Source organism: Oncorhynchus nerka, linkage group LG28, assembly GCF_034236695.1.
Source record: "Oncorhynchus nerka isolate Pitt River linkage group LG28, Oner_Uvic_2.0, whole genome shotgun sequence".
NCBI classification, from domain to species: Eukaryota; Metazoa; Chordata; class Actinopteri; order Salmoniformes; family Salmonidae; genus Oncorhynchus; species Oncorhynchus nerka.
In genome coordinates, this window is record NC_088423.1 from 3,882,568 (window position 1) to 3,907,070 (window position 24,503).

Here is a 24,503-nt window from a genome sequence, read left to right on the forward strand (position 1 = left end):
CTGTCTTACCATGTTAGGAGGGCTACAGCCTGGGACCACCCTGTTTTACCATGTTAGGAGGGCTACAGCCTGGGACCACCCTGTTTTACCATGTTAGGAGAGATACAGCCTGGGACCACCCTGTCTTACCATGTTAGGAGAGATACAGCCTGGGACCACCCTGTTTTACCATGTTAGGAGGGCTACAGCCTGGGACCACCCTGTTTTACCATGTTAGGAGAGATACAGCCTGGGACCACCCTGTTTTACCATGTTAGGAGGGCTACAGCCTGGGACCACCCTGTTTTACCATGTTAGGAGGGCTACAGCCTGGGACCACCCTGTTTTACCATGTTAGGAGAGATACAGCCTGGGACCACCCTGTTTTACCATGTTAGGAGAGATACAGCCTGGGACCACCCTGTCTTACCATGTTAGGAGAGATACAGCCTGGGACCACCCTGTCTTACCATGTTAGGAGAGATACAGCCTGGGACCACCCTGTTTTACCATGTTAGGAGGGCTACAGCCTGGGACCACCCTGTTTTACCATGTTAGGAGAGATACAGCCTGGGACCACCCTGTTTTACCATGTTAGGAGAGATACAGCCTGGGACCACCCTGTTTTACCATGTTAGGAGAGATACAGCCTGGGACCACCCTGTTTTACCATGTTAGGAGAGATACAGCCTGGGACCACCCTGTTTTACCATGTTAGGAGGGATACAGCCTGGGACCACCCTGTTTTACCATGTTAGGAGAGATACAGCCTGGGACCACCCTGTTTTACCATGTTAGGAGGGCTACAGCCTGGGACCACCCTGTTTTACCATGTTAGGAGAGATACAGCCTGGGACCACCCTGTTTTACCATGTTAGGAGAGATACAGCCTGGGACCACCTGTCTTACCATGTTAGGAGAGATACAGCCTGGGACCACCCTGTTTTACCATGTTAGGAGAGATACAGCCTGGGACCACCCTGTTTTACCATGTTAGGAGGTTAGGATACAGCCTGGGACCACCCTGTCTTACCATGTTAGGAGAGATACAGCCTGGGACCACCCTGTTTTACCATGTTAGGAGGGCTACAGCCTGGGACCACCCTGTTTTACCATGTTAGGAGAGATACAGCCTGGGACCACCCTGTCTTACCATGTTAGGAGAGATACAGCCTGGGACCACCCTGTTTTACCATGTTAGGAGGGCTACAGCCTGGGACCACCCTGTTTTACCATGTTAGGAGGGCTACAGCCTGGGACCACCCTGTTTTACCATGTTAGGAGAGATACAGCCTGGGACCACCCTGTTTTACCATGTTAGGAGAGATACAGCCTGGGACCACCCTGTTTTACCATGTTAGGAGGGCTACAGCCTGGGACCACCCTGTTTTACCATGTTAGGAGAGATACAGCCTGGGACCACCCTGTTTTACCATGTTAGGAGGGCTACAGCCTGGGACCACCCTGTTTTACCATGTTAGGAGGGCTACAGCCTGGGACCACCCTGTTTTACCATGTTAGGAGAGATACAGCCTGGGACCACCCTGTTTTACCATGTTAGGAGAGATACAGCCTGGGACCACCCTGTTTTAGTTTTAGAGAGATACAGCCTGGGACCACCCTGTTTTACCATGTTAGGAGGGATACAGCCTGGGACCACCCTGTTTTACAGCCTGGGACCACCCTGTTAGGAGGGCTACAGCCTGGGACCACCCTGTTTTACCATGTTAGGAGAGATACAGCCTGGGACCACCCTGTTTACCATGTTAGGAGAGATACAGCCTGGGACCACCCTGTTTTACCATGTTAGGAGGGCTACAGCCTGGGACCACCCTGTTTTACCATGTTAGGAGAGATACAGCCTGGGACCACCCTGTTTTACCATGTTAGGAGGGCTACAGCCTGGGACCACCCTGTTTTACCATGTTAGGAGGGCTACAGCCTGGGACCACCCTGTTTTACCATGTTAGGAGAGATACAGCCTGGGACCACCCTGTCTTACCATGTTAGGAGAGATACAGCCTGGGACCACCCTGTTTTACCATGTTAGGAGAGATACAGCCTGGGACCACCCTGTTTTACCATGTTAGGAGAGATACAGCCTGGGACCACCCTGTTTTACCATGTTAGGAGGGCTACAGCCTGGGACCACCCTGTTTTACCATGTTAGGAGAGATACAGCCTGGGACCACCCTGTCTTACCATGTTAGGAGAGATACAGCCTGGGACCACCCTGTTTTACCATGTTAGGAGAGATACAGCCTGGGACCACCCTGTTTTACTTATGTTACAGCCTGGGACCACCCTGTTTTACCATGTTAGGAGGGCTACAGCCTGGGACCACCCTGTTTTACCATGTTAGGAGAGATACAGCCTGGGACCACCCTGTTTTACCATGTTAGGAGAGATACAGCCTGGGACCACCCTGTTTTACCATGTTAGGAGGGCTACAGCCTGGGACCACCCTGTTTTACCATGTTAGGAGAGATACAGCCTGGGACCACCCTGTTTTACCATGTTAGGAGGGCTACAGCCTGGGACCACCCTGTTTTACCATGTTAGGAGGGCTACAGCCTGGGACCACCCTGTTTTACCATGTTAGGAGAGATACAGCCTGGGACCACCCTGTTTTACCATGTTAGGAGAGATACAGCCTGGGACCACCCTGTTTTACCATGTTAGGAGGGCTACAGCCTGGGACCACCCTGTTTTACCATGTTAGGAGGGATACAGCCTGGGACCACCCTGTTTTACCATGTTAGGAGAGATACAGCCTGGGACCACCCTGTTTTACCATGTTAGGAGAGATACAGCCTGGGACCACCCTGTCTTACCATGTTAGGAGAGATACAGCCTGGGACCACCCTGTTTTACCATGTTAGGAGGGCTACAGCCTGGGACCACCCTGTTTTACCATGTTAGGAGAGATACAGCCTGGGACCACCCTGTTTTACCATGTTAGGAGAGATACAGCCTGGGACCACCCTGTTTTACCATGTTAGGAGAGATACAGCCTGGGACCACCCTGTTTTACCATGTTAGGAGGGATACAGCCTGGGACCACCCTGTCTTACCATGTTAGGAGAGATACAGCCTGGGACCACCCTGTTTTACCATGTTAGGAGGGCTACAGCCTGGGACCACCCTGTTTTACCATGTTAGGAGAGATACAGCCTGGGACCACCCTGTTTTACCATGTTAGGAGAGATACAGCCTGGGACCACCCTGTTTTACCATGTTAGGAGAGATACAGCCTGGGACCACCCTGTTTTACCATGTTAGGAGGGATACAGCCTGGGACCACCCTGTTTTACCATGTTAGGAGGGATACAGCCTGGGACCACCCTGTTTTACCATGTTAGGTTAGAGATACAGCCTGGGACCACCCTGTTTTACCATGTTAGGAGGGCTACAGCCTGGGACCACCCTGTTTTACCATGTTAGGAGAGATACAGCCTGGGACCACCCTGTTTTACCATGTTAGGAGGGCTACAGCCTGGGACCACCCTGTTTTACCATGTTAGGAGAGATACAGCCTGGGACCACCCTGTTTTACCATGTTAGGAGGGCTACAGCCTGGGACCACCCTGTTTTACCATGTTAGGAGAGATACAGCCTGGGACCACCCTGTTTTACCATGTTAGGAGAGATACAGCCTGGGACCACCCTGTTTTACCATGTTAGGAGAGATACAGCCTGGGACCACCCTGTTTTACCATGTTAGGAGAGATACAGCCTGGGACCACCCTGTTTTACCATGTTAGGAGGGATACAGCCTGGGACCACCCTGTTTTACCATGTTAGGAGAGATACAGCCTGGGACCACCCTGTTTTACCATGTTAGGAGGGATACAGCCTGGGACCACCCTGTTTTACCATGTTAGGAGAGATACAGCCTGGGACCACCCTGTTTTACCATGTTAGGAGGGCTACAGCCTGGGACCACCCTGTTTTACCATGTTAGGAGAGATACAGCCTGGGACCACCCTGTTTTACCATGTTAGGAGGGCTACTGGGACAGCCTGGGACCACCCTGTTTTACCATGTTAGGAGAGATACAGCCTGGGACCACCCTGTTTTACCATGTTAGGAGGGCTACAGCCTGGGACCACCCTGTTTTACCATGTTAGGAGGGCTACAGCCTGGGACCACCCTGTTTTACCATGTTAGGAGAGATACAGCCTGGGACCACCCTGTTTTACCATGTTAGGAGGGCTACAGCCTGGGACCACCCTGTCTTACCATGTTAGGAGGGCTACAGCCTGGGACCATGTTAGGAGAGATACAGCCTGGGACCACCCTGTTTTACCATGTTAGGAGGGCTACAGCCTGGGACCACCCTGTCTTACCATGTTAGGAGGGCTACAGCCTGGGACCACCCTGTTTTACCATGTTAGGAGAGATACAGCCTGGGACCACCCTGTTTTACCATGTTAGGAGAGATACAGCCTGGGACCACCCTGTTTTACCATGTTAGGAGAGATACAGCCTGGGACCACCCTGTTTTACCATGTTAGGAGAGATACAGCCTGGGACCACCCTGTTTTACCATGTTAGGAGGGCTACAGCCTGGGACCACCCTGTTTTACCATGTTAGGAGAGATACAGCCTGGGACCACCCTGTTTTAGCATGTTAGGAGAGATACAGCCTGGGACCACCCTGTTTTACCATGTTAGGAGGGCTACAGCCTGGGACCACCCTGTTTTACCATGTTAGGAGGGCTACAGCCTGGGACCACCCTGTTTTACCATGTTAGGAGGGCTACAGCCTGGGACCACCCTGTTTTACCATGTTAGGAGAGATACAGCCTGGGACCACCCTGTTTTACCATGTTAGGAGGGCTACAGCCTGGGACCACCCTGTTTTACCATGTTAGGAGAGATACAGCCTGGGACCACCCTGTTTTACCACCCTGTTTTACCATGTTAGGAGAGATACAGCCTGGGACCACCCTGTTTTACCATGTTAGGAGGGCTACAGCCTGGGACCACCCTGTTTTACCATGTTAGGAGAGATACAGCCTGGGACCACCCTGTTTTACCATGTTAGGAGGGCTACAGCCTGGGACCACCCTGTTTTACCATGTTAGGAGGGCTACAGCCTGGGACCACCCTGTTTTACCATGTTAGGAGGGCTACAGCCTGGGACCACCCTGTTTTACCATGTTAGGAGAGATACAGCCTGGGACCACCCTGTTTTACCATGTTAGGAGGGCTACAGCCTGGGACCACCCTGTTTTACCATGTTAGGAGGGCTACAGCCTGGGACCATGTTAGGAGGGCTACAGCCTGGGACCACCCTGTTTTACCATGTTAGGAGAGATACAGCCTGGGACCACCCTGTTTTACCATGTTAGGAGAGATACAGCCTGGGACCACCCTGTTTTACCATGTTAGGAGGGCTACAGCCTGGGACCACCCTGTTTTACCATGTTAGGAGAGATACAGCCTGGGACCACCCTGTTTTACCATGTTAGGAGGGCTACAGCCTGGGACCACCCTGTCTTACCATGTTAGGAGAGATACAGCCTGGGACCACCCTGTCTTACCATGTTAGGAGAGATACAGCCTGGGACCACCCTGTCTTACCATGTTAGGAGAGATACAGCCTGGGACCACCCTGTTTTACCATGTTAGGAGGGCTACAGCCTGGGACCACCCTGTTTTACCATGTTAGGAGAGATACAGCCTGGGACCACCCTGTTTTACCATGTTAGGAGAGATACAGCCTGGGACCACCCTGTTTTACCAGCCTGGGACCACCTGTTTTACCATGTTAGGAGAGATACAGCCTGGGACCACCCTGTTTTACCATGTTAGGAGAGATACAGCCTGGGACCACCCTGTTTTACCATGTTAGGAGGGATACAGCCTGGGACCACCCTGTTTTACCATGTTAGGAGGGATACAGCCTGGGCCCACCCTGTTTTACCATGTTAGGAGAGATACAGCCTGGGACCACCCTGTTTTACCATGTTAGGAGGGCTACAGCCTGGGACCATCCTGTCTTACCATGTTAGGAGAGATACAGCCTGGGACCACCCTGTTTTACCATGTTAGGAGGGCTACAGACTGGGACCACCCTGTTTTACCATGTTAGGAGAGATACAGCCTGGGACCACCCTGTCTTACCATGTTAGGAGAGATACAGCCTGGGACCATGTTAGGAGGGCTACAGCCTGGGACCACCCTGTTTTACCATGTTAGGAGGGCTACAGCCTGGGACCACCCTGTTTTACCATGTTAGGAGAGATACAGCCTGGGACCACCCTGTTTTACCATGTTAGGAGAGATACAGCCTGGGACCACCCTGTTTTACCATGTTAGGAGGGATACAGCCTGGGACCACCCTGTTTTACCATGTTAGGAGAGATACAGCCTGGGACCACCCTGTTTTACCATGTTAGGAGGGCTACAGCCTGGGACCACCCTGTTTTACCATGTTAGGAGGGCTACAGCCTGGGACCACCCTGTTTTACCATGTTAGGAGAGATACAGCCTGGGACCACCCTGTCTTACCATGTTAGGAGAGATACAGCCTGGGACCACCCTGTTTTACCATGTTAGGAGAGATACAGCCTGGGACCACCCTGTTTTACCATGTTAGGAGAGATACAGCCTGGGACCACCCTGTTTTACCATGTTAGGAGGGCTACAGCCTGGGACCACCCTGTTTTACCATGTTAGGAGAGATACAGCCTGGGACCACCCTGTTTTACCATGTTAGGAGAGATACAGCCTGGGACCACCCTGTCTTACCATGTTAGGAGAGATACAGCCTGGGACCACCCTGTTTTACCATGTTAGGAGAGATACAGCCTGGGACCACCCTGTTTTACCATGTTAGGAGGGATACAGCCTGGGACCACCCTGTCTTACCATGTTAGGAGAGATACAGCCTGGGACCACCCTGTTTTACCATGTTAGGAGGGCTACAGCCTGGGACCACCCTGTTTTACCATGTTAGGAGAGATACAGCCTGGGACCACCCTGTTTTACCATGTTAGGAGAGATACAGCCTGGGACCACCCTGTTTTACCATGTTAGGAGGGCTACAGCCTGGGACCACCCTGTTTTACCATGTTAGGAGGGACCACCCCTACAGCCTGGGACCACCCTGTTTTACCATGTTAGGAGCCTGGGAGATACAGCCTGGGACCACCCTGTTTTACCATGTTAGGAGGGCTACAGCCTGGGACCATCCCTGTTTTACCATGTTAGGAGAGATACAGCCTGGGACCACCCTGTTTTACCATGTTAGGAGGGATACAGCCTGGGACCACCCTGTTTTACCATGTTAGGAGAGATACAGCCTGGGACCACCCTGTTTTACCATGTTAGGAGAGATACAGCCTGGGACCACCCTGTTTTACCATGTTAGGGGAGGGCTACAGCCTGGGACCACCCTGTTTTACCATGTTAGGAGGGCTACACAGCCTGGGACCACCCTGTTTTACCATGTTGTTAGGAGAGATACAGCCTGGGACCACCCTGTCTTACCATGTTAGGAGAGATACAGCCTGGGACCACCCTGTTTTACCATGTTAGGAGGGCTACAGCCTGGGACCACCCTGTTTTACCATGTTAGGAGAGATACAGCCTGGGACCACCCTGTTTTACCATGTTAGGAGGGATACAGCCTGGGACCACCCTGTTTTACCATGTTAGGAGGGCTACAGCCTGGGACCATGTTAGGAGAGATACAGCCTGGGACCACCCTGTTTTACCATGTTTGGAGAGATACAGCCTGCGACCACCCTGTTTTACCATGTTAAGAGAGATACAGCCTGGGACCACCCTGTCTTACCATGTTAGGAGAGATACAGCCTGGGACCACCCTGTTTTACCATGTTAGGAGGGCTACAGCCTGGGACCACCCTGTTTTACCATGTTAGGAGAGATACAGCCTGGGACCACCCTGTTTTACCATGTTAGGAGAGATACAGCCTGGGACCACCCTGTTTTACCATGTTAGGAGAGATACAGCCTGGGACCACCCTGTTTTACCATGTTAGGAGAGATACAGCCTGGGACCACCCTGTTTTACCATGTTAGGAGGGATACAGCCTGGGACCACCCTGTCTTACCATGTTAGGAGAGATACAGCCTGGGACCACCCTGTTTTACCATGTTAGGAGGGCTACAGCCTGGGACCACCCTGTTTTACCATGTTAGGAGAGATACAGCCTGGGACCACCCTGTTTTACCATGTTAGGAGGGCTACAGCCTGGGACCACCCTGTTTTACCATGTTAGGAGGGCTACAGCCTGGGACCACCCTGTTTTACCATGTTAGGAGAGATACAGCCTGGGACCACCCTGTTTTACCATGTTAGGAGAGATACAGCCTGGGACCACCCTGTTTTACCATGTTAGGAGAGATACAGCCTGGGACCACCCTGTTTTACCATGTTAGGAGAGATACAGCCTGGGACCACCCTGTTTTACCATGTTAGGAGGGCTACAGCCTGGGACCACCCTGTTTTACCATGTTAGGAGGGCTACAGCCTGGGACCACCCTGTTTTACCATGTTAGGAGAGATACAGCCTGGGACCACCCTGTTTTACCATGTTAGGAGAGATACAGCCTGGGACCACCCTGTTTTACCATGTTAGGAGGGCTACAGCCTGGGACCACCCTGTTTTACCATGTTAGGAGAGATACAGCCTGGGACCACCCTGTTTTACCATGTTAGGAGGGCTACAGCCTGGGACCACCCTGTTTGACCATGTTAGGAGCCTGGGACTACAGCCTGGGACCACCCTGTTTTACCATGTTAGGAGGGCTACAGCCTGGAACCACCCTGTTTTACCATGTTAGGAGAGATACAGCCTGGGACCACCCTGTTTTACCATGTTAGGAGGGCTACAGCCTGGGACCACCCTGTTTTACCATGTTAGGAGGGCTACAGCCTGGGACCATGTTAGGAGGGCTACAGCCTGGGACCACCCTGTTTTACCATGTTAGGATACAGCCTGGGACCACCCTACAGCCTGGGACCACCCTGTTTTACCATGTTAGGAGAGATACAGCCTGGGACCACCCTGTTTTACCATGTTAGGAGGGCTACAGCCTGGGACCACCCTGTTTTACCATGTTAGGAGAGATACAGCCTGGGACCACCCTGTTTTACCATGTTAGGAGGGCTACAGCCTGGGACCACCCTGTTTTACCATGTTAGGAGGGCTACAGCCTGGGACCACCCTGTTTTACCATGTTAGGAGAGATACAGCCTGGGACCACCCTGTCTTACCATGTTAGGAGGGCTACAGCCTGGGACCACCCTGTTTTACCATGTTAGGAGGACTACAGCCTGGGACCACCCTGTTTTACCATGTTAGGAGAGATACAGCCTGGGACCACCCTGTCTTAGCATGTTAGGAGAGATACAGCCTGGGACCACCCTGTTTTACCATGTTAGGAGGGCTACAGCCTGGGACCACCCTGTTTTACCATGTTAGGAGAGATACAGCCTGGGACCACCCTGTTTTACCATGTTAGGAGGGCTACAGCCTGGGACCACCCTGTCTTACCATGTTAGGATAGATACAGCCTGGGACCACCCTGTCTTACCATGTTAGGAGAGATACAGCCTGGGACCACCCTGTCTTACCATGTTAGGAGAGATACAGCCTGGGACCACCCTGTTTTACCATGTTAGGAGGGCTACAGCCTGGGACCACCCTGTTTTACCATGTTAGGAGAGATACAGCCTGGGACCACCCTGTTTTACCATGTTAGGAGAGATACAGCCTGGGACCACCCTGTCTTACCATGTTAGGAGAGATACAGCCTGGGACCACCCTGTTTTACCATGTTAGGAGAGATACAGCCTGGGACCACCCTGTTTTACCATGTTAGGAGGGATACAGCCTGGGACCACCCTGTTTTACCATGTTAGGAGGGATACAGCCTGGGACCACCCTGTTTTACCATGTTAGGAGAGATACAGCCTGGGACCACCCTGTTTTACCATGTTAGGAGGGCTACAGCCTGGGACCATCCTGTCTTACCATGTTAGGAGAGATACAGCCTGGGACCACCCTGTTTTACCATGTTAGGAAGGCTACAGCCTGGGACCACCCTGTTTTACCATGTTAGGAGAGATACAGCCTGGGACCACCCTGTTTTACCATGTTAGGAGAGATACAGCCTGGGACCACCCTGTTTTACCATGTTAGGAGAGATACAGCCTGGGACCATGTTAGGAGGGCTACAGCCTGGGACCACCCTGTTTTACCATGTTAGGAGAGATACAGCCTGGGACCATGTTAGGAGGGCTACAGCCTGGGACCACCCTGTTTTACCATGTTAGGAGAGATACAGCCTGGGACCACCCTGTTTTACCATGTTAGGAGGGCTACAGCCTGGGACCACCCTGTTTTACCATGTTAGGAGGGCTACAGCCTGGGACCATGTTAGGAGGGATACAGCCTAGGACCACCCTGTCTTACCATGTTAGGAGGGCTACAGCCTGGGACCACCCTGTTTTACCATGTTAGGAGGGATACAGCCTGGGACCATGTTAGGAGGGCTACAGCCTGGGACCACCCTGTTTTACCATGTTAGGAGGGCTACAGCCTGGGACCACCCTGTTTTACCATGTTAGGAGAGATACAGCCTGGGACCACCCTGTTTTACCATGTTAGGAGGGATACAGCCTGGGACCATGTTAGGAGAGATACAGCCTGGGACCACCCTGTTTTACCATGTTAGGAGGGATACAGCCTGGGACCACCCTGTTTTACCATGTTAGGAGGGCTACAGCCTGGGACCACCCTGTTTTACCATGTTAGGAGGGATACAGCCTGGGACCACCCTGTCTTACCATGTTAGGAGGGATACAGCCTGGGACCACCCTGTCTTACCATGTTAGGAGGGATACAGCCTGGGACCACCCTGTCTTACCATGTTAGGAGAGATACAGATTCTGATCAATACCTTCCTACTGGGGCAGCAGGTAGCCTAGTGGTTAGAGCGTTGGGCCAGTAACCAGCAGGTAGCCTAGTGGTTAGAGCGTTGGGCCAGTAACCAGCAGGTAGCCTAGTGGTCAGAGCGTTGGGCCAGTAACCAAACGGCTGCTATATCGAATCCCCGAGCTGACAAGGTACAAATCTGTTGTTCTGCCCCTGAACAAGGCAGTTAACCCACTGTTTCTAGGCCGTTATTGTAAATAAGAATTTGTTCTTAACTGATTTGCCTAATTAAATTAAATAAAAATCTGTTTATTAAATTGGTCCACTGTCAGGTTTCTCTGCCCTCCAAGTAATTTATAGGCCTTGTACATTCTAACACAATGAAGGTGGTTTGAAAAAGGATCTATAGAAAAGCATTTCCTATACAAGTATCATGATCTACGTCCCAAAATAGTGCACTATATAGGGAATGATGTGCCATTTGGGACTCAGTACATGATTTAATGAAATGATTTGTTTTGATTCAGCCAAGTGAGTTCCTCTTTCAAGGGAGCTTTTTTCGTGTCTTCCTTTCTGCACTTGCCGCCAATCGCACGGAGCAACTCCTGCCAAGCAACTAGGCACACACACACACTGACACACACACACACACACACACACACACACACACACACACACACACACACACACACACACACACACACACACACACACACACACTGACATATACACACACACACACACACACACACACACATACACACACACACACACACACACACTGACATATACACACACACACACACAAACACACTGACATATACACATATACACACACACACACACACTGACATATACACACACACACACACACTGACATATACACACACACACACACACACACACTGACATATACACACACACACACACACTGACATATACACACACACACACACACACACACACTGACATACACACACACACACTGACATACACACACACACACTGACACAGAAACACACACACAGAAACAGAGACACAGATACAGAAACTCACACACAAACACATACACAGAAACACACACACATACACAGAAACACACACACAGAAACACATAAACTCACATATACCCCCCACCTGAGAGACAGAATTCTCCTCCCCCAAAAAGCAGAGTTCTCCTCCCCCAAGAGGAAGGGTTCTCCTCTCCCCCATAGAGGCAGAGTTCTCCTCCCCACCCCATAGAGGCACAGTTCTCCTCCCCACCCCATAGAGGCAGAGTTCTCCTCCCCACCCCATAGAGGCAGAGTTCTCCTCCCCACCCCATAGAGGCAGAGTTCTCCTCCCCACCCCATAGAGGCAGAGTTCTCCTCCCCACCCCATAGAGGCAGAGTTCTCCTCCCCCCCAAGAGGCAGAGTTCTCCTCCCCACCCCATAGAGGCAGAGTTCTCCTCCCCCCCACCCCATAGAGGAAGAGTTCTCCTCCCCACCCCATAGAGGCAGAGTTCTCCTCCCCACCCCATAGAGGCAGAGTTCTCCTCCCCCCCCCAAGAGGCAGAGTTCTCCTCCCCACCCCATAGAGGCAGAGTTCTCCTCCCCACCCCATAGAGGAAGAGTTCTCCTCCCCACCCCATAGAGGCAGAGTTCTCCTCCCCACCCCATAGAGGCAGAGTTCTCCTCCCCACCCCATAGAGGCAGAGTTCTCCTCCCCACCCCATAGAGGCAGAGTTCTCCTCCCCACCCCATAGAGGCAGAGTTCTCCTCCCCACCCCATAGAGGCAGAGTTCTCCCCCCCCCAAGAGGCAGAGTTCTCCTCCCCACCCCAGAGAGGCAGAGTTCTCTTCCCCACCCCATAGAGGCAGAGTTCTCTTCCCCACCCCATAGAGGCAGAGTTCTCCTCCCCACCCCATAGAGGCAGAGTTCTCCTCCCCACCCCATAGAGGCAGAGTTCTCCTCCCCACCCCATAGAGGCAGAGTTCTCCTCCCCACCCCATAGAGGCAGAGTTCTCCTCCCCCCCCAAGAGGCAGAGTTCTCCTCCCCACCCCATAGAGGCAGAGTTCTCCTCCCCACCCCATAGAGGAAGAGTTCTCCTCCCCACCCCATAGAGGAAGAGTTCTCCTCCCCACCCCATAGAGGCAGAGTTCTCCCCCCCCAAGAGGCAGAGTTCTCCTCCCCACCCCATAGAGGCAGAGTTCTCTTCCCCACCCCATAGAGGCAGAGTTCTCTTCCCCAACCCATAGAGGCAGAGTTCTCCTCCCCACCCCATAGAGGCATAGTTCTCCTCCCCACCCCATAGAGGCAGAGTTCTCCTCCCCACCCCATAGAGGCAGAGTTCTCCTCCCCACCCCATAGAGGCATAGTTCTCTTCCCCAACCCATAGAGGCAGAGTTCTCTTCCCCACCCCATAGAGGCAGAGTTCTCTTCCCCAACCCATAGAGGCAGAGTTCTCTTCCCCAACCCATAGAGGCAGAGTTCTCCTCCCCACCCCATAGAGGCAGAGTTCTCTTCCCCACCCCATAGAGGCAGAGTTCTCTTCCCCCCCCCAGAGAGCAGAGTTCCACCCCATAGAGGCAGAGTTCTCTTCCCCACCCATAGAGGCAGAGTTCTCCTCCCCACCCCATAGAGGCAGAGTTCTCCTCCCCACCCCATAGAGGCAGAGTTCTCCTCCCCACCCCATAGAGGCAGAGTTCTCCTCCCCACCCCATAGAGGCAGAGTTCTCCTCCCCACCCCATAGAGGCAGAGTTCTCCTCCCCACCCCATAGAGGCAGAGTTCTCCTCCTCACCCCATAGAGGCAGAGTTCTCCTCCCCACCAAGAGGCAGAGTTCTCCTCCCCACCCCAGAGAGGCAGAGTTCTCCTCCCCACCCCATAGAGGCAGAGTTCTCTTCCCCACCCCATAGAGGCAGAGTTCTCTTCCCCACCCCATAGAGGCAGAGTTCTCCTCCCCACCCCATAGAGGCAGAGTTCTCCTCCCCACCCCATAGAGGCAGAGTTCTCCTCCCCACCCCATAGAGGCAGAGTTCTCCTCCCCCCCCAAGAGGCAGAGTTCTCCTCCCCACCCCATAGAGGCAGAGTTCTCCTCCCCACCCCATAGAGGAAGAGTTCTCCTCCCCACCCCATAGAGGCAGAGTTCTCCCCCCACCCCATAGAGCAGAGTTCTCCTCCCCACCCCATAGAGGCAGAGTTCTCTTCCCCACCCCATAGAGGCAGAGTTCTCTTCCCCACCCCATAGAGGCAGAGTTCTCCTCCCCACCCCATAGAGGCAGAGTTCTCTTCCCCACCCCATAGAGGCAGAGTTCTCTTCCCCACCCCATAGAGGCAGAGTTCTCTTCCCCACCCCATCCCCACCCCATAGAGGCAGAGTTCTCCTCCCCACCCCATAGAGGCAGAGTTCTCCTCCCCACCCCATAGAGGCAGAGTTCTCCTCCCCACCCCATAGAGGCAGAGTTCTCCTCCCCACCCCATAGAGGCATAGTTCTCTTCCCCAACCCATAGAGGCAGAGTTCTCTTCCCCACCCCATAGAGGCAGAGTTCTCTTCCCCAACCCATAGAGGCAGAGTTCTCTTCCCCAACCCATAGAGGCAGAGTTCTCCTCCCCACCCCATAGAGGCAGAGTTCTCCTCCCCACCCCATAGAGGCAGAGTTCTCTTCCCCACCCCATAGAGGCAGAGTTCTCCTCCCCACCCCATAGATGCAGAGTTTTCTTCCCCACCCCATAGAGGCAGAGTTCTCTTCCCCAACCCATAGAGGCAGAGTTCTCTTCCCCAACCCATAGAGGCAGAGTTCTCCTCCCCACCCCATAGAGGCAGAGTTCTCCTCCCCACCCCATAGAGGCAGAGTTCTCCTCCCCACCCCATAGAGGCAGAGTTCTCTTCCCAAACCCATAGAGGCAGAGTTCTCTTCCCCACCCCATAGAGGCAGAGTTCTCCTCCCCACCCCATAGAGGCAGAGTTCTCCTCCCCACCCCATAGAGGCAGAGTTCTCCTCCCCACCCCATAGAGGCAGAGTTCTCCTCCCCACCCCATAGATGCAGAGTTCTCCTCCCCACCCCATAGAGGCAGAGTTCTCCTCCCCACCCCATAGAGGCAGAGTTCTCTTCCCCAACCCATAGAGGCAGAGTTCTCCTCCCCACCCCATAGAGGCAGAGTTCTCCTCCCCACCCCATAGAGGCAGAGTTCTCCTCCCCACCCCATAGAGGCAGAGTTCTCCTCCCCCCCAAGAGGCAGAGTTCTCCTCCCCACCCCATAGAGGCAGAGTTCTCCTCCCCACCCCATATAGGAAGAGTTCTCCTCCCCACCCCATAGAGGCAGAGTTCTCTTCCCCAACCCATAGAGGCAGAGTTCTCCTCCCCACCCCATAGAGGCAGAGTGCTTGCCGCCCCCATAGAGGCAGAGTGCTCGCCTCCCCCATAGAGGCAGAGTGCCCCCACCCCCACCCCGTAGAGGCAGACTCTGCAGACTCTGCAGTTTTAGCTCCATATGAAATGCAGGGATAAGTGGAGTATAAATGCTGGCTCAGGTACACAGCAAAGTAATTTGTGGTTTGTTTTTTCTTTGCAGACTATAAGCAGAAGTATGGGGAAGAGCACGGCTCGTGCCAAGCGGGGATAGCAGGCGTTTTTACTGAGGTCAGTGGCAGTGCATTCTCCATGTTCATCTCTTCTCTTCCTCTAATACATGTGGTACTGCTCTGTTTGTGTTGCTGTTATCTCAGGCTGCTCTTTTAGTCTGGGATACCTTTTAATGGTAGAGAAAAAACATGAGCACACACACACACCACACCAGACACACACACACCAGACGCACATCGGACACACCACACACACCAGACGCACACACACACACCAGACGCACATACACACACACCAGACGCACACACATCAGACAAACATCACACACCAGACAAACATCACACACACACACACACACACACACACACACACACACACACACACACACACACACACACACACACACACACACACACACACACACCACACACACACACACCAGACACACACCACACACACACACCAGACGTACACCAGACGCACACCAGACACACATCAGACACACACCAGACGCATACCAAACACACGCACACACCAGACAGACGTGCGCACACACACACACCAGACACACCACACACACACACACCAAACGCACACACACCAGACACAAACACACACCAGACACAACCATACACCAGACACACAACAGACACACACCAGACACATACCAGACACACACCACACACACCAGATGCACACACACACACACACACACAAACACCAGGCACCAAACACACACCAGACACAAACACACACCAGACACAAACACACACCAGACACACACCAGACAGACACACACACATACACACGCACACCAGACGCACACCACACACACAGACTGACCAGATGCACACCAGACACACACCAGACGCACACCGGACATGCACACCAGACACACCAGACGCACACCACACACCAGACACACACCACACGCACACCAGATGCACACCACACACTAGACACACACCGGACACACACCAGACACCACACATCAGACACACACCACACGCACACCAGACGCACACCACACACTAGACACACACTAGACACACACTGGACACACACTGGACACACACCGGACACACACCTTACACGCACACCACACACCGGGGACACACCGGACACCACACATCAGACACACACCACACGCACACCAGACGCACACCACACACTAGACACACACTGGACACACACTGGACACACACCGGACACACACCTTACACGCACACCACACACTGGACACACCAGATGCACACCGGATGCACCAGACGCACACCGGACGCACCAGACATACACCGGACACACCAGATACACACCAGACACACTAACACATCCAGACTCACCTACAGACGGCAGTCAAACTGTTATGAAGCTGCTTTTCGTCTGTTTGGGCTCTGTTTTCAAGGCTGGGCTCTCAGCAGTCTTCAACATCAGCTCTGGATAAAGGAAATCACACGGTCTGCCTGGTATTTCTCCAAAATATTGGGTGAAATTCACCAGACTTTACCAGACTTGACCTCTCTGTTACGCTCTAGGCCTTGCCTTTTCCTCCCCTATAAAGGGATAGGGTCAGAAGGAAATCAAAACGTATTTTGCCTTAACTGCAGAAACGTGGCTATCAGTCAAACCCTACGTTCTTCCATTCACACTTCCTTTTCCTCAGTCTGATTTTTCCAGACTATTTGCACAAGACGTGTTTTCTTCAGATAATGAAATACTGGAGTGTGGTTAGGCTCACATGCTCACAGTGAGTTACTAAGTTACACCAGCTTGTTAACATCTCCTAACCTGGAGTGTGGTTAGGCTCACATGGTTTAGCACTTGACCACATGGGCTGCATCCCAAATGACTCAAATCAAATCAAATCAAATCAAATTTATTTATATAGCCCTTCGTACATCAGCTGATATCTCAAAGTGCTGTACAGAAACCCAGCCTAAAACCCCAAACAGCAAACAATGCAGGTGTAAAAGCACGGTGGCTAGGAAAAACTCCCTAGAAAGGCCAAAACCTAGGAAGAAACCTAGAGAGGAACCAGGCTATGTGGGGTGGCCAGTCCTCTTCTGGCTGTGCCGGGTAGAGATTATAACAGAACATGACCAAGATGTTCAAATGTTCATAAATGACCAGCATGGTCGAATAATAATAAGGCAGAACAGTTGAAACTGGAGCAGCAGCACAGTCAGGTGGACTGGGGACAGCAAGGAGTCATCATGTCAGGTAGTCCTGGGGCACGGTCCTAGGGCTCAGGTCCTCAGAGAGAGAGAAAGAAAGAGAGAATTAGAGAGAGCATATGTGGGGTGGCCAGTCCTCTTCTGGCTGTGCCGGGTGGAGATTATAACAGAACGTGGCCAAGATGTTCAAATGTTCATAAATGACCAGCATGGTTGAATAATAGTAAGGCAGAACAGTTGAAACTGGAGCAGCAGCATGGCCAGGTGGACTGGGGACAGCAAGGAGTCATCATGTCAGGTAGTCCTGGGACATGGTCCTAGGGCCCAGGCCAGTTGAAACTGGAGCAGCAGCATGGCCAGGTGGACTGGGGACAGCAAGGAGTCATCATGTCAGGTAGTCCTGGGGCATGGTCCTAGGGCTCAGGTCCTCCGAGAGAGAGAAAGAAAGAGAGAAGGAGAGAATTAGAGAACGCACACTTAGATTCACACAGGACACCGAATAGGACAGGAGAAGTACTCCAGATATAACAAACTGACCCTAGCCCCCCGACACATAAACTACTGCAGCATAAATACTGGAGGCTGAGACAGGAGGGGTCAGGAGACACTGTGGCCCCATCCGATATATTCCATATATAGTCGCTACTGACCAGGGCCCATAGCTCTCTGGTCAAAATTGGTGCACTATATAGGGAATAGGGGGCCATTTGTGATACATCCATGCTCTTTGTACTGAGTCTGTACTTTGTTGGAGTGATTTAAAGACGTGTCTAACAGTAGTGCGCCCTGGTCTGTGGTGTGTAATGAGGAGCAACCAGATGCTGCACTTGATGCATTTATGAAACTACTTATTCCTGTTACCAATAAGCACACAACCATTAAGAAAATTACTGTAAAAATGGTTCAATCCCCTTGGATTGATGAGGAATTTAAAAATTGTATGGTTGAGAGGGATGAGCCAAAAGGTATGGCAATAAAGTATGGCAGCCCGACTGATTGGCAAACGTACTGCAAATGTATAAATCATGTGACTAAACTAAATAAAAATAAAATTAAACTACACTATGCAACAAAGATAAATTATATAAAGAATGATAGTAAAACACTTTGGGGCACCTTAAATATACATTTTGGGGAAAAAAAGCCAACTCGGCTCCATTCATTGAATCAGGTGGCTCATTTTTCACAAAGCCCACTGATATTGCAAACTACTTTAATTACTTTTTCATTGGCAAGATAAGCAAACTTAGGGATGACATGCCAGCAACAAACGCTGACACTACACATCCAGGTATATTGGACCAAATCATGAAAGACAAGAATTACTTTTGAATTCTGTAAAGTCAGTGTGGAAGAGGTGAAAAGCATTATTGTCGTCTATCAACAATGACAAGCCACCAGGGTCTGACAATCTAGATGGAAAATTACTGAGGATATTGCCACAATGGAAATAAGTCCCAGACTTTATTGTGTGTTATCCTCAATGATTTTATTAATGTGCATGTATGGTTTTTTCAAGTTTTATGTGTGCTTGTTTTTTAAAATGGTTGAATTAATAAACTAAACTAAAACTAAACACTCCTATTTGCCACATCTTCAATTTAAGCCTACAAGAGAGTGTGTTCCCTCAGGCCTGGAGGGAAGCTAAAGTCATTCCGCTACCCAAGAATAGTAAAGCCCCCTTTATTGGCTCAAATAGCTGACCAATCAGCCTGTTACCAACCCTTAGTAAACGTCTGGAAAAAAAGTATATTTGACCAGTGCTATTTTACAGTAAACAAATTGACAACAGAATTTCAGCATGCTTATAGAGAAGGACATTCAACAAGCACAGCACTTACACAAATTGATGATAAAATGATTGTGGGGGCTGTCTTGTTAGACTTCAGTGCAGCTTTTGACATTATCGATCATAGTCTGCTGCTGGAAAAATGGATGTGTTATGGCTTTACGCCTGTAATGTGGATAAAGAGTTACTTGTCTAACAGAACACAGAGGGTGTTCTTTAATGGAAGTCTATCAAATATAATCCAGTTAGAATCAGGAATTCCCCAGGGTAGCTGTTTAGGCCCCTTGCTTTTTAAATGTTTTACTAACGACATTTGAGTAAAGCCAGAGTTTCTATGTATGTGAATGACTCAACACTACAGTGACTGAAATGAGTCAACACTCAACAAAGAGCTGCAGTATTTCTAAATCTAAAAACATTGTATTTGGAACAAAACACTCACTAAAACCTAAACCTCAACTATATCTTGTAATAAAGAATGTGTAAATTGAACAAGTTGATATGACTAAACTGCTTGGAGTAACACTAGATTGTAAACTGTCATGATCAAAATATATTGATGCAGTAGTAGCTAAGATGGGGAGAAGTCTGTCCATAATAAAGCGCTGCTCTGCCTTCTTAACAACACTATCAACAAGGCAGGTCCTACAGGCCCTAGTTTTGTCGCACCTTGACTACTGTTCAGTTGTGTGGTCAAGGGCCACAAAAAATTGCAATTGGTTCAGAACAGAGTAGCACGGCTGGCCCTTGGATGTACACAGAGAGCTAATATTAATAATATGCATGTCAATCTCTCCTGGCTGAAAGGGGAGGAGAGATTGTCTACGTTACTACTTTTATTTGTAATAGGTATTGAAATGTTGAATGCACCGAGCTGTCTGTCTGAACTACTGGAACACAGCTCCGAGGTCTCTTCACAGTCCCCAAGTTCAGAACAGACTATGGGAGGCACACAGTACTACATAGAGCCATGATTACATGGAACTCTATTCCACATCAAGTAACTGACGCAAGCAGTAGAATTAGATTTAAAAAACAGATTAAAAAAACACGTTATGGACCAGCGGGGACTGTGAAGCAGCACAAACATTGGCACACACACACACACACACACACACACGCTATACATACACATGGATTTAGTACTGTAGATATGTGGTAGTGGTGGAGTAGGGGCCTGAGGGCACACAGTGTGTTGTGAATTTATTGTAATGTTTTAAAATTGTATAAACTGCCATAATTTTGCTGGACCTCAGGAAGAGTGCAGCTAATGGAGATCCATAATAAATACAAATGTGAAGTCTTGCCAATCCATTAAAGTGTGATCCAGTATTTTCACTTAAGTTAATTGCTGAACAGTCTACTCTCTGTCTCTCTGTCTCTCTTTCTGATGTATTGTGACTTCGTTGGGTCGACTTTGTGAGAGACAGGGAGTCAATATGGTGTGTTTGTGGTCATATCAGGAGCTGGTGGTGATGGGAGCTCCGGGATCATACTACTGGACAGGAACAGTTAAGGTCTACAACCTGACCTCCAACACCTTCTACAACCCCAACAAAGAAGACATTGACTCACACAGATACAGTTATCTAGGTATTTATCCTGTCTTTGATTAGTTTACTCAATCAATCACATTCATATACAGCTTTTTTTTACATCAACCGTTTGACAAGTAAGGCTTTACAGTAACACGGCATATACTACCAAAGAGCAACAGTGAATTATCATATTTGACCAACTCTGTCTGTCGGTTTGACCAACACTTTGCAGGTTATGCCGTGACTACTGGACACTTCTCGTCTCCTAACATCATAGATGTGGCTGCAGGAGCTCCACAACACAGTGGAGAGGGGAAAGTATGTACTGGAATGTTATACCTTTGTTGTGTTATTGCATTGGTGTGGTACATACCTGTCCTGTGTACCTGTAACATACATACCTGTACTGAGTACCTGTAATGTACATACCTGTCCTGTGTACCTGTGACATACATACCTGTACTGAGTACCTGTAATGTACATACCTGTCCTGTGTACCTGTAACATACATACCTGTACTGAGTACCTGTAATGTACATACATGTACTGTGTACCTGTAACATACATACCTGTACTGAGTACCTGTAATGTACATACCTGTCCTGTGTACCTGTAACATACATACCTGTACTGAGTACCTGTAACATACATACCTGTACTGTGTACCTGTAATGTACATACATGTACTGTGTACCTCTAACGTACATACTTGTCCTGTGTACCTGTAACATACATACCTGTACTGTGTACCTGTAATGTACATACCTGTACTGTGTACCTGTAACATACATACCTGTACTGAGTACCTGTAACATACATACCTGTACTGTGTACCTGTAATGTACATACCTGTACTGTGTACCTCTAACGTACATACTTGTCCTGTGTACCTGTAACATACATACCTGTACTGAGTACCTGTAATGTACATACCTGTCCTGTGTACCTGTAACATACATACCTGTCCTGTGTACCTGTAACATACATACCTGTACTGAGTACCTGTAATGTACATACCTGTCCTGTGTACCTGTAATGTACATACCTGTCCTGTGTACCTGTAACATACATACCTGTACTGAGTACCTGTAATGTACATACCTGTCCTGTGTACCTGTAACATACATACCTGTCCTGTGTACCTGTAACATACATACCTGTACTGAGTACCTGTAATGTACATACCTGTCCTGTGTACCTGTAACATACATACCTGTACTGAGTACCTGTAATGTACATACCTGTCCTGTGTACCTGTAACATACATACCTGTCCTGTGTACCTGTAACATACATACCTGTACTGAGTACCTGTAACATACATACCTGTACTGTGTACCTCTAACGTACATACTTGTCCTGTGTACCTGTAACATACATACCTGTACTGAGTACCTGTAATGTACATACCTGTACTGTGTACCTAGAATGTGCATACCTGTACTGAGTACCTGTAATGTACATACCTGTACTGTGTACGTGTAATGTACATACCTGTACTGTGTACCTGTAACATACATACCTGTACTGAGTACCTGTAATGTACATACATGTACTGTGTACCTGTAACATACATACCTGTCCTGTGTACCTGTAACATACATACCTGTACTGAGTACCTGTAATGTACATACCTGTACTGTGTACCTAGAATGTGCATACCTGTACTGTGTACCTGTAACATACATACCTGTCCTGTGTATCTGTAATGTACATACCTGTAATGTGCATACCTGTACTGAGTACCTGTAATGTACATACCTGTACTGTGTACCTGTAATGTGCATACCTGTACTGAGTACCTGTAATGTACATACCTGTACTGTGTACCTGTAACATACATACCTGTAATGTACATACCTGTCCTGTGTACCTCTAACATACATACCTGTAATGAGTACCTCTAACGTACATACCTGTACTGAGTACCTCTAACATACATACCTGTAATGAGTACCTCTAATGTACATACCTGTACTGTGTACCTGTAACATACATACCTGTAATGAGTACCTCTAACGTACATACCTGTACTGTGTACCTGTAACATAAATACCTGTAATGAGTACCTGTAATGTACGTACCTGTACTGAGTACCTCTAACGTACATACCTGTAATGAGTACCTCTAACATACATACCTGTAATGAGTACCTCTAACGTACATACCTGTACTGTGTACCTGTAACATACATACCTGTAATGAGTACCTCTAACGTACATACCTGTACTGAGTACCTGAAACGTACCAGTATTTTAACGCTGTTGACTCCTTTCCCTCCAGGTTTACATTTTCAGAATCAATGGTGTGTCTTTGGTGAAGATCTTTCAAGCCTCAGGGACAATGGTATGTGTCTGAAGGTTCACAGTTAGCTACTATGCTTTTTAAGCAGTACTACATAAGTGACATATTGTTGTTTATTTACCAGTGTGTCGGTAGTAATCACTCTTAATATATGCCATTTAGCAGACACTTTTACCCAAAGTGACTTCGTCATGCATAATACATTTTACAGATGGGTGGTCCCGGGAATCTAACCCACTACCTTGGCATTACAAGCACCATGCTTTACCAACTGAGCAACAAAGAACTACCGTTCACTTCAAGCATCTGTTAGCATTCTTTGTTATCAGAAATAAAATAGGGCTACACTTGAGTGATAATGGACACATGCCTTGTCTTGTTCTAAAAAGCATGCTCAATGGAGAGTCTCTAATGTTAATCTGGGTCTGGGAAAACAGGCCCCATGTGTTGTAGAGTACACATAGCTGGTGTAGATGAAGCATGGCAGGCTGCTAGTTCATAGCTGGTGTAGATGAAGCATGGCAGGCTGCTAGTTCATAGCTGGTGTAAATGAAGCATGGCAGGCTACTAGTTCATAGCTGGTATAAATGAAGAATGGCAGGCTACTAGTTCATAGCTGGTGTAAATGAAGTATGGCAGGCTACTAGTTCATAGCTGGTGTAGATGAAGAATGGCAGGCTACTAGTTCATAGCTGGTGTAAATGAAGCATGGCAGGCTACTAGTTCATAGCTGGTGTAAATGAAGAATGGCAGGCTACTAGTTCATAGCTGGTATAAATGAAGCATGGCAGGCTACTAGTTCATAGCTGGTGTAAATGAAGCATGGCAGGCTACTAGTTCATAGCTGGTGTAAATGAAGTATGGCAGGCTACAAGTTCATAGCTGGTGTAAATGAAGCATGGCAGGCTACTAGTTCATAGCTGGTGTAAATGAAGTATGGCAGGCTACAAGTTCATAGCTGGTGTAAATGAAGCATGGCAGGCTACTAGTTCATAGCTGGTGTAGATGAAGAATGGCAGGCTACTAGTTCATAGCTGGTGTAAATGAAGAATGGCAGGCTACTAGTTCATAGCTGGTGTAGATGAAGAATGGCAGGCTACTAGTTCATAGCTGGTGTAAATGAAGAATGGCAGGCTACTAGTTCATAGCTGGTGTAAATGAAGTATGGCAGGCTACTAGTTCATAGCTGGTGTAAATTAAGCATGGCAGGCTGCTAGTTCATTGCAGGTGTAGATA

At 49.5% G+C, this 24,503-nt stretch overlaps 1 protein-coding gene across 1 annotated transcript in view; it reads left to right on the forward strand.

Annotated features, from left to right (window-relative positions):
* Positions 1 to 24,503, forward strand: part of LOC115120420 (integrin alpha-9-like) — a 224,493-nt gene that overhangs the window by 37,908 nt on the left and 162,082 nt on the right. The window contains exons 5-8 of the mRNA XM_065012599.1: positions 15,453 to 15,520; positions 20,890 to 21,019; positions 21,197 to 21,282; positions 23,247 to 23,309. Coding sequence (XP_064868671.1) covers positions 15,453 to 15,520; positions 20,890 to 21,019; positions 21,197 to 21,282; positions 23,247 to 23,309 — 347 coding nt within the window. The remainder of the gene's footprint in view (positions 1 to 15,452; positions 15,521 to 20,889; positions 21,020 to 21,196; positions 21,283 to 23,246; positions 23,310 to 24,503) is intronic.